At 39.2% G+C, this 18,606-nt stretch overlaps 1 protein-coding gene and 1 pseudogene across 1 annotated transcript in view; one reads left to right on the forward strand and one right to left on the reverse strand.

Moving 5' to 3' along the window:
* LOC139707862 (kanadaptin-like) overlaps positions 1-747 on the reverse strand; it is a 39,537-nt gene extending 38,790 nt beyond the window's left edge. Inside the window, 1 exon segment of the mRNA XM_071619776.1 lies at positions 709-747. Within this exon segment, the coding sequence (XP_071475877.1) occupies positions 709-747 (39 nt within the window).
* On the forward strand, positions 746-18,271 carry LOC139707863 (transcription factor JunD-like; annotated as a pseudogene).
* Positions 18,272-18,606: the final 335 nt, after the last annotated feature.

Below are 18,606 nucleotides of genomic sequence, written 5' to 3' on the forward strand. Positions count from 1 at the left end.
TGATATAATTCCATTCTTGTTTATGGCTGAGTAGAATGAGTAAACTTGTGAAAATATGTGTAGATGATATTTTCTGGGAATATCACCTGCCAGCACACAGGACCTTCAGGGTCCAAGCTCAGCCTGCCATTGTGTGAACCAGGGAATGAAGATGGAGGAAGCAAAAGGTCTCATGTGAACCATTTGAGGTCTTCCAATCCATGGCTCTGACTATTTGTACATGCACCAACCAGCCTGGTAACTTCCAGAGTGTCCTTTATTGTCTGCATTGATGACTAACCTGTCTCAGTGGTCTGTTTTCATTACAGTTTTGTTCTCAAGAGGAGGGAGTCAATGTGAAGGTAAAATCTCCTGATTCTCCAAGTGTCAGATATAGGATTTGTTTCCTTCCCTTAATTCTTTCCCTTTTGTCCATTCATGAAACTGCCTTTATCTGCTTTACATTAATCCTCTCCTCATGTGGCACCTTTGTATTTATTCTGCCCTGAGCTCTGGTTGGGGGTAGGGAATCTAGAGTCAGAGCAAACCTGGGCCCACTGGCCACATGAACTTAATTATTTTATTTATTTATTTTTTTTCCTTTTAAAGGATTCATGTTTCCCATGTTGTGAAGTGGGATTGACAGCTAGTAATGGTGACACTTAATGACATCAGGAGCAATTGATGACCATGTACTGGACTATTGTTTTTGAGAATTTTATCCCTGACCTCTTCACTGGCAATAAGAACTCCATGAGTTGAAGCCATGTTTACACCCATGTTGCAGGACAGGAATGCTCAGCTGTGTCGAGTTAACTTGCTTAAGGTCACACAGCTAGCAAATGGCAGCTTCATTGTTGCTGTGGGAACAGAGGGACAAAATGCACAGATGAGCATGGTAAAGTGTTGGCACATAATGATCAGGTCATAGAGCAGGAAAATGATGTACAGGTGCAATGGAAGGCCTGGCTCTAACCAGGATATAGGCAGGGCCAGTGAGGAGGTGAGAGCAGAGTTCAGAGTGCAGGGTAGAAGGAGGCTTCACTCCTATCTTAAGGAGGTAGCTCAGAGAGTAACACCACAGAAGGCCTTTGCCTGCCTTGAAGGGATGGGGCCAAGTGGGTGGTTCCCAAATTTGACATGTAGAAATGCAGAATATGAGGATTGGGCTTGGTGGAAAGCCCCAAGCTCCTTGCTGTTGTATGTGCATGTACATAGGCACATACATGGAGGGATGCCCAGAGAGTTGATAACCTGTGTAAATTCAGGGAAGAGTTCATATTGAAGGAACAATTGAAAAGACAGAATTATCACTTTAAATATATTTTAGTCTGTTTGGACTCCTCTAAGGGAGTACTAGAAACATATACCTTACAAGCAAAAAAAAAAAAAAATTCATTTGTGGACTTTTGAAAGCTCAGATGTCCAAGATCAAGTCTCTAACAGGTTTGTTGACTATTGAGAACTTGCTTTTTCATAGAAAGCTCTAATTTGAAGGTTTGTGTCCCCTTGGGTAACTTGGTTGAACTCCTCCCCATTAAGGTGATGGTATTAGAAGGTGAGTCTTTGGGGAGGAGTTGAGGTCCTGAGGCTGAAGACTTCATCAGTAGAATTAATGTTATAATGAACAGTGCTACAGGCTAGCTAGCTTCTTCCACCAAATGATGACACAGCCAGAAGCTTCTACCCATTAGAAATATCCTTTCCAAACTTTGAATTGCCTTGTGCCTTGATCTTACACATTGTGAAAAATGAGTGTCTGTGGCTTATAAACCACCCAGTCTACCATAGATTATTATAGCAGCTTGATGAGAGTAAGGAAGTACACCATCTCTGTCCTCACAGGATAAATTGAGAAGTTTCTTTGTAACTTTCTTTTAATAAATGACAATAATCCTATTCCATGACTTAATAACCTGCAGGACCCCACCTTTGTCTGCCTAGGCTCATGATAAACTACCACAACATTAAAATACATACTCACACAGGGTCTAGGACTGGTCATTTTCCCCCAAGTGTGTATAGCTAAGCTTCTGAAACCTGGACCGGAAAGTAACTGTCAAGTCCTCTCTGTGTTCTTGGCATTAAACTTTCAAAGAATTCTTCAATGTATATTAATAGTCATATCTATATATTCACCACGCTGCTCACACTAGATAAGAAGTGGCCACTGCTCTTGTAAACTCCAGTCTAATGGAGAAAGCATAAAACCCATCTTGTCCCTTGATCTGCTGACACTAAACATTGCATATGAATCCTGTGATCTTTTATTGCCAATTACTGATCAGTAAATGTTACATCACAGCAAGCATTGCTACTTTAGGTAAACATTTTGTTCACATTGGAGAAAAGATCCTGGAAATCATGCAAGCTTAAGAAATTAATTAGTCACAGAATAGGATGGTTCATGTTTGTGTTGTCAGACTCTTACCTGTCTGTTGGGCTTGATTTTTGTCCTTTGATTTAATTCTGTTTTGAACATGTTTTTTTGTTTATGTGGCTCAAATATAAACCCATATTAAAATACACTGAAGACTCACCTATATTCCATCCCCACTAATCTTTAAACATTGCCCTTCATGAACAACTGATTTAATTGTTTCTAGTATATATTCTTACTGTTTCTTTTTTTTGGGTAGGAGGTAATAACAGTAATATGTTATTATGTAAATTTCTTTCTTACCCAAAAGGGAGTGTTCCTGTATATGCTTTCTGCCCCTTATTTTTTACTCAATGAAACAACCTGGAAAACACTCCACATATGCAAAAATCTTAACTTTCCATGAAATAGATAGATGAAATTGGAACTAAACAAATGATGGACATTCGGGCTATTTCTGAATTTCATTACTTAACAATATTTCTGTATTGAATAGCTCTGGGAATCTATTTTATATTCTTGCAAATGTACATTCAATGTTCAGTCCTGCAAGAAATATTGCTTTATCAATGGCTATTTTTTATACTTTCAAACAATAAAGCCCAATTCGCTGGAGGGTTGCAACATTTTTCTTTCTCCCAGCAGGTATACAAGTTCATTCTTTCTGTAGATGCCCCATATGCAGAGGCCACATTTTGGATATTCTGTGCATTATCACAATGTGCTTGTACTTTCTTTTTTTTTTTTCCTGAGAGAACCATTTCCTATTTCTGTTATTTTTTTTTCTTTTTACATATGATTTATACCATGTCATGGTTACAGAAGAAAACAGCAGTGTCCTACTCAATGCTGAAAACAATAATTTCTTCCCAGTACAAAGATCACCAAGGATACAATGCATTTTGGTATTTTGTGTCTTCCACCAAATTGATCTATGTTATCTAAGTCCTTACACCTATGGGCTGAGAGTTTAAAATATTGTTTATTTATTTTAATGTTCATGTATTAATAGTGATAACATTATTTATTTTTTAGTTAGAGTTTTATCTATTTATTGACTTTTAGAAAGACCTGAGGACATAAGCCTTAGAAAAAAGACTTCCTGGAACACCCCCAATATTGAAAATAAATGCCTTAGAAAGTAATACATTAGTACAATTGTTCAGCATACACTAGTGAATACAAGATCATGTTTGGTCACATTGATGATGGCAGTAGAAGACAATGAGAATCAAGCATTCAAAAACATGTAGAATACCCACAAGGAACAAGGAATCACAGGCTCTGATGTGAGAATTGATGGTTGAACTTTGCCAAGCAGAAGCTTCTGGGGCTGAAGGTGATGTCATAGAGAACACTCAGTGGGAAGGTGGTACAAATGGAGAAGCACCCCCCAAAAAACTGTGAAAGTAGATTATTAATTTTTATTTGATGTCATCTCAAAAATTATGAGACAAAACATCTGTAACTATGATCCCCATAATTATTAGCAAACCTAGATGTATTAGGGCCAAGAAACCAATGGTAAAGTTCTTGGGCTAGATCTTGTGCTAGAAAAGGAATGTGAAGTTTCAGAAGAAAATTATGGTGTTAGCTGAAATCTCAAAATAAACTTCAGAGGAAAATGTTTCTTTTATTAATAAAATAATATAGTTTGTTGATCTTTTTCATTTTTTTCATATTCCATATTAATAGTATATATCTTAGGAGAAAATGAAGAAGAAGCCTTTGTTTCAAATAGTGTCATCTTCATCAAGCTCAGCCTATCCTCTTACCAGGGATATATGTGGATTCACCCAAAACACATTTTCTCACTTCGTTTATCAAGTCCCTCTAATATCCTCCAGGTGCCATTCCAATATTATTACCGAATTATATCTGGATTATGTAATGGTAGTTGTGCTCCCACTGTACATAGGCTTTCTTATAGATTCAGAATTACCATATATTATCAAAATAGTTCTTGATATAATCTCATCTTGAGGTTTTCTGTGGTAGTGTGTTACTTTGATTTCATCTTTCTCTTCTTGATTAAGCAGTAGGAACATATTGAAAACTCTATTATTTTCAGTGAATTGAAATGTAAGGATTGCACAAAAGTAAAGAATTGCAGCCTTCTCAAAAATGCATCTTAATGTAGTAGGTGTGCACATGGATGTATTTTTTAGTGCTGTCTTTTGACATTTATTACAAGAACTAATGCCTTTAATAAATTATCTAATATGACACTGAAAATCATGCCCTCTAGTGATTTTTTTAATTTGTATTTATAATCTTTTATTGAGTTAAAGTGTTACCTTGATGCTAAATCTGATCATCGTGTATGACATATAAGGAGTCACATTACATATATTCTAGAGATATTGTGTATGAAAGAATAACAAGTATCAAATATGGATGGGTTTCTGAAATAAAAAGTCCTCAGTAGAAATGCTGGCCATTATGTTTTAATTATGCAATTCCTCATATATGTGATTTAATAGATTTAAATTTTTTCTTTTAATAATGGCTACATATGTTTTTGCTTCAAACTGTTTTCATAATGTTAAAATATTATAGCAATATGTGTAGAAAGCTCTTTGGCAGTATTTTAGGCCTGTCTTTGAATCCCCAATGTAGCTATCTTCCTTGTATATATGTTATTATTATGACCAGAAAAAATATCTTAAGTGACCAAAGTCCAGCTATTGAATATCAGTAGAAATATATTATTATTGTCTTCTCCTCAATCATCTGGAATAAAGGATTGTAATTAAAGTCACAGTTCAGATAGACTCAAAGTCATTTCATTGTAATGTTATTAATTAAAGAACAAGAATTGGGCCCAAGCCTAAAAGATGAACTTCCATAAAATACCAATATTCATCTGCTTGTAGGAAGCAATGTATTTCTTCAGTAAAAAAAACACACATAAAATTGATACAGAAAATTTGATGTTAATCTGATAGAATAGTTTCTATACAAGGCATGTTGTGTTTTAAGTCAAGTGTCTGAAATAGTAGGTATGTACTTTAAATTGTTTCAAGCCACATATTATTAAATACCAGGCATCAGGGCTAAGACTGTGGCTCAGTGGTATAGTGTTTGCCTAGCACATGTGAGAAACTGTGTTCAATCCTCAACACCATATAAAAAATAAAATAAGAAAATAAAGTGTAAACAAGTTTTGAAAAAAAATAGCAGTCATCAGAAAACCATGTGGATGAGGCTAAATCATTCCATGACTCTTTAGACCTTTTAGATATAAAAGACAGGATAGTAAGAAAAAACAAAATAGAAAAAAATATTTATGAACATAGGATACCATTTTAAAATCTGAGGTGATGTAGATATTTGGTTAAAACATCAAAGAGTTGATTTCTGTTTATTTTAATTTTTAACTGGAATCTACTATTTGTACTTGGATATGAGACCCATTATTGTAACTCAACATGTGTATATAGTGTGAAATTATCAGATCGGGGTAATTTTCATCTAATTAAAATTATTATTCTTTGTTTGAAATCTGCAAATTTCTGGCTATTTTGATTTGTTTAAGAAGTTATTATAGAACGTAATCACCTTATTGTGCCATAAAACCTAAGAGTTACTTTCTGGTCTTAACTGATTTTGGCACTCCTTACACACAATCAATCTCTTTCTCATTCTTATCATAAATCTTGGAAGCATTTCTGTTTCAGTTTCTGTGTAATCAACTTTTTAGCTTTAACACATAAATGCCAGATGCAGTATTTGTGGGAAAATAAATGTCATTACTAGGAAAAAAATATTATCCTCAATTAGTAATTTTGGAACTTGGCATAATTCTTTGCATTCACTCATTCAGTGTTTTGAACTTGTCTATAATAATAAATCTGTAAAAAGAATAAAAATATATAAATCAAATATCCATGTTTTCAAGATTTTATGGGTCACATTTGGTCAATGGGAGTAATTTTTGTGACATCTATTTTTATAAAAATGGCATATGCTAATTCTTAAAAAATTATTTATAATAAGTGAATATATTATATGTATGTTTTTTGATTGCAAGTTTAAATAGATCCATGTTACCATGGAATAAATAACTTTAAAAATTGTATTAGAGTTGGCTCAGTGGCACAGGCCTTTCATTCCAGTGGATGTGGAGGCTGAGGCAGGAGTATTGAGAGTTCAAAGCCAGCCTCATTAACTTAGTGAGTTCCTGAGAAATAATTTAACCCTTTATCAAAATAATAAAAAAAAAAACAAGAAAGAAAAGGGGACCCACACACAGTGGCACACACCTGTAATCCCAGTAGCTCAAGGGGCTGAGGCAGAAGGAGCAAGAGTTCATAGTCAGTCTCAACAATGGTGATGAACTAAGAAAATTAGTGAGACTCTAAATAAAATACAAAATGAGGCTGGTGATATTGCTCAGTGGTGGAGTATCCAAGAGTTCAATCCCAGAAGGGCCAAATCAAATAAATAAATAAAAGGTGCTAGGGATGAGGCTGGGCCTGTGGTTCAGTGGTAGCACAATTGAATTGCATGGCATGTGTGAGGCTCTGGGTTTGATTCTCAGAACCACATATAAATAAACAAAATAAAGATCTATCAACAATGAAAAAATATTTAAAAAACTGGTGATGTATCTCAGTGGGTAACCACCCAAATGAACTCACCCTGTACCCCTTCTCTATCTGGGATGACCACCCTAACACATATGAAAGAACAATATCTCAGCCTGGCCACCTATCCAGCATTTCTCCTTTAACAGCCCATGAGGACCCATTCCTCACTTGATGCCCATTCTTTCATGCCACCGAGTGACTATGCACTGAGCCTGTACTAAGCCACCTGAGCACAACTGGTTTTTAAGGTCCAGGTCCAGGTATCACTAATTCATTTCACTGGGACCTTATATTTTATAAAATGGGTTTCTAATAATTCAAAATGACAGGTTTAGGGCTGAAAGTTCAGTTCAGTAGTAAAACGAGTGTTTCCCATGTGACTGGCTCTGGGTTCCTCTGCCACGTGACCAGCGTGAGCTTCATGAAAGAAGATTTGGTGCATAAGAAATTGCTAGTGAGTTTTAAATTAAAGAGACTCTCATTACCTTTAGCACAGCTCCAAGACGGCTTCTCCTAGTTCCCGCCTCCAGCCACCTAATGTGGTGGCGAGGTTTACAGAAAAGACTAGCGAGAGAGTGAGAGCATGCCAGGGAGTGAGCTTTTATTGGGGAACAAAAAATTCAAGGGAAAATCCCATCCAATGAAGGATAAGGGGGGCAGCATCCCAAGTTCAGGGCCGGAAATTGGGTCTTCAGGTCAGTGGCCAGGCACGGCTCAGCACGGACAAGCCCTTGGACTAGGAAATCGTGGGGAAGGCTTTTTAACACAGGCTGTGTTTAAGCACCTCTCACCCAGGCAGGGAGGTAACTCAAACCACATGTAAGGATGGCCTCCCAGGATCCAATTCCAGCATGTAAAAAAAAAAAGCAATGCAGGCCTGGTGGCACATGCCTATAATCCCAGTGACTATAGAGGCTGAGGCAGGGGGCTCCCAAGTCTAAGGACAGCTTCAGCAATGTAGTGAGGCCCTAAAAATCTTAGAGAGATGCTGTCTCTAAACTATAAAAAGGGTTGGGGATGGTTGTTCAGTGCTTAAGCAATCCAGGTTTAGTCCCCACAACCAAAAACAGAACCAAACCCAAACTAAAAGTAAAAAACAAACTGTATTCCCCAATATTCTTTGCAGGTAGGGGTCTCTATAATTCTGTGCTGGCCAAGGAGATATCAGTGGAAGCAACTGGGCCTCTAGATCTTTGTTTTTTCCTTCTTCCCTTTCCCCTGATTGCTGTATTGAATAGATTGCAAAATGAAAAACAGAAAGGGTTCTGGGGCATGATGGCATAGCTGGATAGCCATAGCAGCCCAGAATACCAACCACTGGGCTTCTTTGACAGGTACAGGAGTAATGTATGCCAAGAGAACCAGCCATCTTTTTCACCAATTATTATTCAGGTCTCTGGGGATGGAAAGAAAGTACAAGACAAAACCTTGACTTTACCTAATCTGAGCCCTTGGGGCAGAGTTAGGCCTGAGTCATCTCCAGGATCTCTCACCTGCCCCAGAATGTTCTCAGAGAGTGAGTATCTTTTCTTTTGATGCCAACATTCAAGTCCAAAATCTCAGGGCTCCCATGGCTCTCCTGAGAACTGTTCCACAACAGGCTAACACTGGTCCCAATCTCAATTCCTGCACTGATGGGCCATTAGGAAAATGATTTTAAGCAAGCCTTACTGTTCCCATTTTTTGAAGTGGATCTTCTCCAAAAAAGACTTGAATCTAAATGAACACAGAAGGAAGAAGCCAGGTTCCAAGGACTGAAGATGAAAACTGCCTCCAGAGAAACCTAGGATTTGAAAAACAATCAATTAAAGTGAGGTGGCAGGTAAAGTATGGACCTTGACATAAAACAATAGCCTGACAGCAAAATGTCAGGTGTGGAAATGGACATATGTGTGAGAAACTGACTTTTCACAGCCTCCACTATAGGTGAAAATGAATGCTAAAATTGCAATATGGAACATAATAAAAAGGAACTACAATTTTTTTTCTTTTTTTGTACAAGGGTTTGAATCTAGGGGCACATACCACTGAGCCTCATCTTCATATTTTTTTAATGTTATTTTTTAACTTTTGAGACACATTGTTAAACACAATATAAGTGTATTCTTATATCAAACAAGCACTTTGGTCACAAAATAAATATGTCATGTTAGCAACTACTTCTCTTTTACTGATTTTTTTCCTTAAATTCAAGTGAAAATGGTTTATTTTCATATTTAATAACTTTTTTATAATTTTTGCCATTATTTAATTTATTTTTATGTGGTGTTGATGATATAACCCAGCACCTCATGTGCACTAGGCAAGCACTCTCCCAATGAGCCACAAACCCAGCCCACATTTAACCCCATTTTAATAAAATTCTTTTCATTCTTTCTACCCACCCTTGCATTTTTATTTACCCTCCAATGTATGTGACTAAAAAGGCCTGAGAAATGATACTACCTAATGTTAATTTTGGTGTTTGGGGCACTGGGTTTTGGCAAGATTCCCAATCTTTGGCCAGTTTTTCAGTATTCTACTGTATATTTTGAATTCTTTATAGGAGCTTTTAGCATTGTTGTAGAACAATGCAAACAGTTTCCCAAAATATGGCACTATTTTTGAAAGTTTTGTGGATATTGAATGACATGATGAGAAAAGCACCTGGCATGGTGTGGTTGTGTGATTCTGAAAAGACACAAATTTCATTGTGAGGTCACAAATGGTGTTCTTACCTATAATGTCCTTCCATTTGTTCTTTAGCATACTTCAACTCATCCTTCAATACCTACTTTAATGTGAAGAATTCATACTCTCAGCCAATACCTATACCAAGCCAACCAGCCCCCTTCTCTGAAGACTAAGAATCTGAGCAGCACCAAAGCAACAGCAAAAAGGCTTCCAGTGTGCTTGTATATCTGTGGGTTCCAGGAAAGACTATAAAGGGGTTTGGGGCACTGAGATCATCTGGCAAAACCCAGCTCCTGGTTTTATTGAGTTTTGCCATCAGGTTCCCTTGACCTCCCCAGTGTCATCTAGAGCATTTTTTTAAAAGCACCCAGTTTAGTTTCTGCAGCTTGAAACCCAAGTCCCCAACTGCTGCCCTATCTCTACAGCATTGAGTCAGGCTGTCAGAATAAACAATAGTTATACATAAGTCATTATAAAGAGGCTTTTCTTCTGAGACTCAACCTTGAGAAAGATGGCCATTGTCAGACACTTATGCTCCCCCATCTGAGATGCCCCAGCTGGCTGGAGAAGAGATCACAGATGACTCTTGTCTGCCAAGTAGCTGTGCCCATCCTGTGCTGAAAGGGTAAGAGAAGGTGCTTAAGGCCACAGAGCTAAAGAGCAGAAGGCCATATCCTTTGCAAACATGCTTTTTTAATTCTGGCTGGGCTCTTTCACGTATAGGGCATGGACCTTGCTAGTTGCTTGCCAGTGCCTCTTCTGCATCCATAATACACAGATAGTGTTGAAAAGTGCTCACGTTTATGTAAATAAAGTATTATCATCAGCTGAATTTTGTAAACGGAGATACTCTGACTTAGGTTAGCAGAGTTGTTCAAGGTCAAACATTAAAGATGTGGGGTTCAAAGGTGACCAGAGCCCAAAGGTAATTGTCCCTTAGACTCAGTGATGTCACAACCATGGGCATCTCTGCAAGATCCCATTTTTTCATTTCAGATAGAGTTTTCAAGGAGCAGTAGAGAGGCCAGGTGACACAGGGAGGCTGCCGTAGGAGTGAACTTGATGGAAATGTATGGCTAATGAAGAAGAGCAGAGCCATTTTTTGTTATTGGATATTGGTGGAATTGGGCCAAGCCAGACTGCAAATATTCCAGAACTGAAGGGAAAACCCTGCAATCCAAGAGTGTTAAATATGTCAGTGGAGGCTGAGCCACGTGGACAGAATGCAGAGGATCAAGTGGATGGAGTGGATGTGGCTCTACATAAGAGAGCAGGTAAGAGGCAAGATGTTGGGTGGAGCCCATTTAAATAAAGTGGAGAGGACCTAGTGGGGCTTGAATGTTGGGCAGAGCTGGTGAGGCAGAGTCAGGCTGAGTGAGTGGAGCCCACCCAACAGTGGGTGGGGAGGAGACAGGGGAAGCATGTGGGAGGCAGCACCCCCATCCAGCACTCCTTAGGTGAGCACAGCCTAGGAACCAGGAGGCGCAGTGGTGCAGGAGCAGAGGGCATGGTACGTGTGTCCAAAGGAGGCAACTGGAGTCAGGTGAGGCATCTGGAAATTCTGTCAGGAGACACTGTGGAGCCAGTGGGGAAGCAGGATCTTTGGGCTCTGAGATAGAAATGTGACCTCAGGGTCTGTTCCATTGGGGGTCTCAGTTTTCCCTCTTACACACTGAGGCAATGGAGGGAGGCTGAAGATGCCACAGCACAGCCTTTCTTGGTTCCTCCCTCTCATGGGATGCTGTGCACTTTTTTATATTTCAGGTTGATTGGGTTCCATGGGGTTTCTGGAAGAGGTCCTGGGGATATCACCTGAGACACTTTGTTTTTGGGGAACAATAATTTTACTGGCATGTTCACAGAGACTTCTCTTAGTGCCTGCTGTGTACATACTGAGACCTTGAGGTCCAGAGAGGGTAAGCCTGTGATTCAGCCATAACTTGCTGGAGCCTAGTTTTGATAGCACAGCCCACTTCACTCACTCACTCAGGCACAGGAAGTGTTTTCTAGCACCTAGGCAGTGAAAAAAACATAGATGGGGGAGGAGGCCTTAACCCTTTCCCAGGGCGACTTTGGAAAACTCCCTAAATCTGTAAAGTAGAACACGATGTGATGCCTTCCTCTCAGGCTGGTCCAGCTTCATGATTCTCTGAAATGCAGTTTGGCGTGGATGGGGCAGGGCATCTATTTTGACAGTATTATCATTTAGGTTTTTTTTCTTTGAAACATTTATTTCTTAGTTGTGGGTGGACACAATACATTTATTTTATTTTTATGTGATGGTTAAGCTTGAACCCAATGCCTATGTGTAATAGGGGAACACTCTACATCTATGAAAAACCACAGCCTTCATTTAGTTTTATATATGGAAACATAACCCCTCGCATTTTAAAATAAAACTATAGTACCAGGCTCTGTTCTAGGCAAAGAGGACACAGATATGTTCAAAACAGCAGGGAATCTCTGCTCTCATTCTTGCTTCAGACCATTTACCCTGGTCTGAAGCAAAAATTCAGGCACTAAAGGGACATGAAGTACTGACACCCTTTAGGCATCTGATCTAATGTTACCATCCATGGCAATGTTTTACCTTCTCAATTATTCTAAAACACACCCCTCACCATGTCACTTATCTGCCCCAATCCTTTTCTACCTGTGAGATAAAGGCCTCCTTAAGGATCCATCCCTTGCTGGCTTCTAGAGTTGCATCTCCCCACCCCTCTCTGAGGTTTCAAGAATTCCTGTCTCATCCCTACTTGTACTTACTGTTCTTCTTAATGTGTGTACTTTCCCATTGTTAGAAGTGCTAACTCCTAATGAGACACTAGACGGCGTCAGAACTCTACTTTTGACTTTTTTTTTCCTAGTGTCCACCAAAGTATCTGCCTACTTATTGGCTGGCTTGGTTAAGAAACATTTTAGAAAGCCCTTCAGTATTTGTTTTATAATCAGATTTTTAATTTTGTTTCTTACAAATATTCATTAATTGTATGTATGAAATTAATCATCCAGCTATGAAAGGGAGTACACTAACTATCCAGTGTATGTATGTGTGTGTATGTGTGTGTATATAAGTGTGTGTGTGTGTGTGTGTGTACACACACACACACACATATATTTTTTTTTTCAAAATTTATTCAGAAGTGGAATAAGAGTTTCAATTCAGTCATGGCCTCTTTCTACACCTGTTGTTCCTGGGATGTTTCAGGAGTTCTTACTAATATTGCAGGTATTTTTTTCTCTTTTCTATGCTGTGGATATTATAAGCCATTAAATAGAATAAATATATCTCAGAGATGCCAAGTGTTATCTCACTTGTAGTTGTCCATTGGGCATCTCTAGGCCTAAGTAAATATTCAGTGTTTTTTGGCAAAAGCATCTTTTAAGTCCCTCAATATGGGGAGGATTTGTGCCTATTTAGCAGAACTTGTCCCCATGGATATGATTATCCATAGAATATGTATTATATGATATGATGGCATGACTTGGTAACAGGAATAAAAGTGGCTTAAACTGATTTATTTATTTATAATTATATATTTTATAGACATTTAATGTACATATAATTATATACTTATAAAGCAATAATTTGGAGTACATGTATCACTCTTTCACACATATATGCTTATAATATTGTCTTTAGTATAAGCAGGTTTGGGGATGGATTGGTGTGAGTGTAATGGTGAAAAGATCAAGGACAATTGCTGAATTTTTGACTTGAGCACTCTAGGGTAGTTACTGATACCCAATCCTGTATGGAGCAGAAAAACCACATGAGGCTAGTCTCAAAGAAGGCTTTTGTGTTGATGTTTGTGATTTCTCCTTGATTTCCACATGAACATGTTTGAATGTGAGAGGAGAGGACTGGGAAGAAAATGAATATTTGGAAGGTGTGGGAATGTGCAAAATACTGCAATGAGGTTGAGCATGACCCTAGGTGTGGGTGAAGATATAGAAGTAGAGGGAGCATTTCTCTGAGCTGGGGACACTCCTATATTTAGCATTGGTGAAGAAAATTATATGAAGGAGACAGAGAGTGAGGGCATCCAGTTAAGGAGATAGAAAACCAGGGAAATTTAATGACATGGATTTCTGGAGAAGATGATTTAAAAAAGAAAGGCAGAACCTTTTGTTCTAAAAGCCACTAAAAAGTGAACTACAGGGTGATAAAGGAGGGACCTTGTGATTTGGTGCCATAGTGGTTTCTGATGATTTCAGTGGAGCCCCTGTCCTCAGGTGGTGGGAAGCCAAATGGAAGATTTATGGAAAAATTAAGGTCAGCATAGTGAAGGTAATAGCTGGAGATCATTTTTCTGATTGTGTACAATGAGATAAAGGGAGACTCAGCCAGGTGTTAACATTAATGGCCTCTGAGATGTAGGAAGAGTTTATTTCTGCAAATGTTTGTGGCTGCAGAATTTTTTTTTTCTATTACCATGTTTTCCACCTACACCCTAGAGTTGATTTTTTAGAAGTAATATAGAAGCCCCATAGTGATTTCTGGAGAGTAGGAAGGGTGCTGGGGCAGGGCAAGGGATGAAAGTAGAAGATGGATAATTAGATATGATAACTGTGTGCCTTGCATTGGAAATATTATGTTCAATTCCTTAACATGTGCAATAAATGTTTGTTAATTAAAAATAAATTAAAACTAATTATTCTATTTGATCACTGAAAGGTAGGCACTCAACACTGAGGGAGAGAGTATACTTTTGTTTTGTTTCCTGCTTGTGAAAATGGTTATTGTTAGTCACCTATAAAGAGAACTTATTAAATAATTTTGGAAGGAATAGTATGCATTTGAAATGCCTTGTTCTCAAAGTATAAAGAGCTTATCTGATGGTCACTGAAATATTTGAAGCGCTACATTCCATCCATTGTCAAGGTAGTTTGTGCCAGCTTCATCCTTTGGGAATGTAATATTTTCCTTATTCCTTCACTATTTGTTGCAATCAAGTCACTGAATCTGCCCACCCATAAAAGACAAGGATACTAAACTCCACATGCAGGAGGGGATGCTATTCTCCTGCATTGTTTTGAACTCTTCTATATGAAATATTTGTCTGTTCCCATCACTTATTATCAATGAAGTCAATTATGTTTTATCAGTAAATATATATTCATTTGTTGCTTTCACTTATAATTTACTGATAATGGTTTTTATTTTATTGCTCATATTTTTCCAGCTTTCACTCTTTCAGGATCTTTTACTTTAATTCTCATGTCATTTGTCAGGAATCCACATGTGGGACATCTTGGGAGACTCTCCTCTTACTCTTCCTTCTTTTTCTCCTACTATATTCAGGTTCATTTTTTAATTTATCTTACCAGATCCTAGAATCATCATTTTATCCAGGGAAATATACACATTTTTACTGGTATTTTTAGGGAAACTTGTGTAATTTGTCAGGCCCAATGCAAAATGAAAACTTTGACTCCCTGCATAAAATCAGGTGACCTCTACAATTGACATCATGTCACAGAAATCTATATCTTTCTTCTGTGATCTCTTCACATGTCATGGTAAATTTTGTCTTTCTTTTAATTGTCCTTATTACAGAATTTTAAATTTTTATCAAGACTTCTAACATTCATCTTTGTGTATGCCATATCAATTCTATATGGAAACTTATGAGCAAGTCACATTGGAGAGCTTACATATCCATGTTGTGTTCATTAATACCAAAGCAGTGAATGTTACACAGAACCAATGCAATTGTTTTTACTACAACTTGATAACTGTGAACAATTTCTCCAGCTAGTTTGTTAATGAGTTTGAAAGAAATGGAAGAAAAATGACTGTGGATCACCCTACTTTTCCTTTCCCTTCATATTCTCAGCTGGAGAGGTGGGTTAACACAGTGAAGTACCTTGGGTGACAAAGCTGTCTTCTTTCTGTATTTGAATCTAATTCTGGTTGAACATTAAGGTGTGGTCTCCCCGGGTTTCATCATGCTCCCTTTTTTTACTTACTGGTGAATAAGACATGGTCACATTGTACTCAACTCTCTCTTAGCTACATTTCTTTGCAAACAACATGCTTCTCTCTCTCTCTCTCTCTCTCTCTCTCTCTCTCTCTCTATATATATATATATATATATATATATATATATATATATATATATATATATATATATAAATTTAGACACATGGTCTCATTCAGTTGCTTAGCGCCTGGCTAACTTGATGAGGCTGGTTTTTAACTTGTGTTCCTCCCACCTCAGCTTCTCAAACCACTGGTATTCAAGGTATGTCCCACTGTACCCAGCTCACTTAATGATTTTTCATAGAGATTATTTTGTGTTTCAGATTTTATACTTTTCTCAGGTAATGTGTAAGTAATTTCTTTCATTCCAACAGTTGAATCTTTTCCCTGTTCATGCTTTACTGTGCTGTGCAGAAGCTTTTGGTTTAATGGAATTATACTTGTCTGCTTATGGTTCACTTCCCTGTCCTTTTAATGTCATAACCAAAGGAACATTTCCTAAAGCAATGTTGTAAAGTGTTTCTTTTGTGTTTTCTTTGTATATTTTGCTCACAAACTTATGCTCTTCTTTCTTTTTTTTTCTATTTTAGATTGAAAAAATAGCAACTTCATCTGCTTGTGTTGTACAGCAGGATATTTCATCTTTCTACATATGGATTTCCAGTTTTCCCAGCACCAATTGTTGAAGAGGCTATCTTTTCTCCAATTTATGTTTTGGTCACCTTTGTCTAGTATGGATTGGTCTATATGCCTTTTGATATGGGGTTTCCTTTTTCTTTCTTTCTTTCTTTTTTAATTATTTCTCTGTAGTATAGTTTAAGGTCTAGTATTATGATGTCTATTGATTCAATCATTTTGTTGAGAATTGCTTATTGAGAAGGACTATTGTGGCTCTCCTATTTTTTTAAATGAATTTCACGATTGCTTTTTCTAGTTTTATGAAGAGTGTCATTGGACTTTTAAAAGGAATTGCACTGAATCTGTATAAGTATTTTGTTAGTATTGCCGTTTTGACTATGATCATTCTTCCTACCAAAAGCATGGGAGATCTTCAATTTCTATCTTTAGTGTTCTGTGGTTCTCATTGTAGAGGTATTTTTACCTCTTTTTTTAGATTGATTCAGAAGTATTTTATTTTATTCTTTCTTTTTCTTTTTTTGAGGCCATTGTTAATGGGGTGGTTTTCCTAATTTTTATTACACTGAATTCATTGCTTGAATATAGAAATTTATTTGGTTTATGGATGTTTATTTTATATTCGGCTATTTTGCTGAATTTATTAGACAAGAACGTTTTCAAGTGAATTTTTTTGGATTTTGTAAATATAGAATCATGTCATTTGTAAATAGTGATAGTTTGATTTCCTATGTTTCTATTCATTTATCTATTCATTTATTTAATAAAGATAAATGAATAGAAACATAGGTTTTGGATAGAGCTTCAAGGATGATGTTGAATTGAAGTGGCAAAAAAAAAAAAAAAAAAAAGGCATCCTTTGCCTTTTTTTTTGAATTTTAGAGGAAATGCTTTAATTTTTTCTCCCTTAAGAATAATGTTTCCGAGGAGCCGCCACAGAAGGCCCAGGTGCAGCGGCCACTGCCTGGGTGGGCACAGGGCTGAATGGGCAGGGGAGGGGAGTGAGCCCCCAGGGAGGCCATGGACAGTCCTCCCGCACAGGGCGCAATGGTGATGCGGAGGCTGGAAACACCCTTCTAAGGTGATGAGGCGCTGAGCAGCCTGGGCAATGGCGTCAGTGGCAGCAGCAGCAACTTTGCGTGCCTGTCCCGCTTGTCACTGGGGCGCCCCAAACAGCCTCGCAGGCAGAGTGGTGAAGAATGACAGCTGACGCTGAGCCTGAGCAAACAAGTGGTGGTGGCACCACCTCTGGCCCCCCTGCGCAGACTGCACCCCCAGCAGTCGCCACGACAGCCTGCTCTCCAGCCCGACCTGGGGCTGGTCCAACCATGCTGACCAACCATCCAGACCAACGGGCTGGTCACAACCACGCTGAGGAGCACGCAGTTCTTCTACCCAAGATGGTGGCCAGGGAGAAGCAGGAGTTCACCGAGGACGTTGTCAAGGCCCTGGAGGATTTGAACAAGCAGCACCAGCTTGGCTGGGTGCAGCCCAGCTGCTGCTGCAGCCTCGCAGGAGGACCCTCTGGCACGGCATCCGCGCCACCCTCCCAGCTGGCACCAGTCTTCCTAAACCTGAGCCACTACAAGGATGGCGCCCGGGGTGCTGGGGATGCTGCCACTGTCGCCTTCTCCTCCTAGCCCGTTACCTTCCCACAGCCGCTGCCACCCAGTGATTTACTGGGGCCGCTGTGCCTAGCTGTGCTCAAGGAAAGCCACAGATGGTGCCCAACTTGCCAAGCTTCGGAGAGAGCCTGCTGTCACCAATCAACGTGGACATGCAGGAGCTCATAAAGGCTGAGCCGAAGCAGCTGCTCAACAATATCGCAGCCTCCAAGTGCCCCAAGGGCAAGCTGGAGCATCTCTCACCTGGAGAAGAAAGAGAAGAGCTCAAGAGCCAGAACAGGACCTGGCTTCCTCCAGGAGCCTGCTGCCCAAGCAGGTGGCGCAGCTCAAGCAGAAAGTCCTCAGCCATGTCAACAGCAGCCGCCAGCTTCTACCCCAGCACTAGGTGCCCTGGTACTGAGCCCAAGGACAGGGCGCATCCTCGCCCGCCTCCTCTTGAGGGGCGGGCTTGCAGGGGGCGGGGAATGAGCTCCCAGGAGTTGGTATGGTGCTGCCCTGGCGACCCTCTCCAAGAGGGTGCCCAGGACTTGGAGAGGGCGCCTTGGACTTGACAAGCTGGACCCCCTGCTTCTGGGGGGTTGAGGGAGAGCGCATGACACCCCCTCGTACTGCCTCTGTTCCCCGCGCTGCCGCCAGGTGTCACACAAACCCAGGGCCTAGCCGCCCCTTCTACACACTGCTGCGGAAGGGGCTCTGTGCGGCACAGCCTTCAGCCTGACTTTTCTTTTACATTTT

The sequence above is a fragment of the Marmota flaviventris genome, chromosome 12 (genome assembly GCF_047511675.1).
Source record: "Marmota flaviventris isolate mMarFla1 chromosome 12, mMarFla1.hap1, whole genome shotgun sequence".
In the NCBI taxonomy this organism is placed as follows: domain Eukaryota; kingdom Metazoa; phylum Chordata; class Mammalia; order Rodentia; family Sciuridae; genus Marmota; species Marmota flaviventris.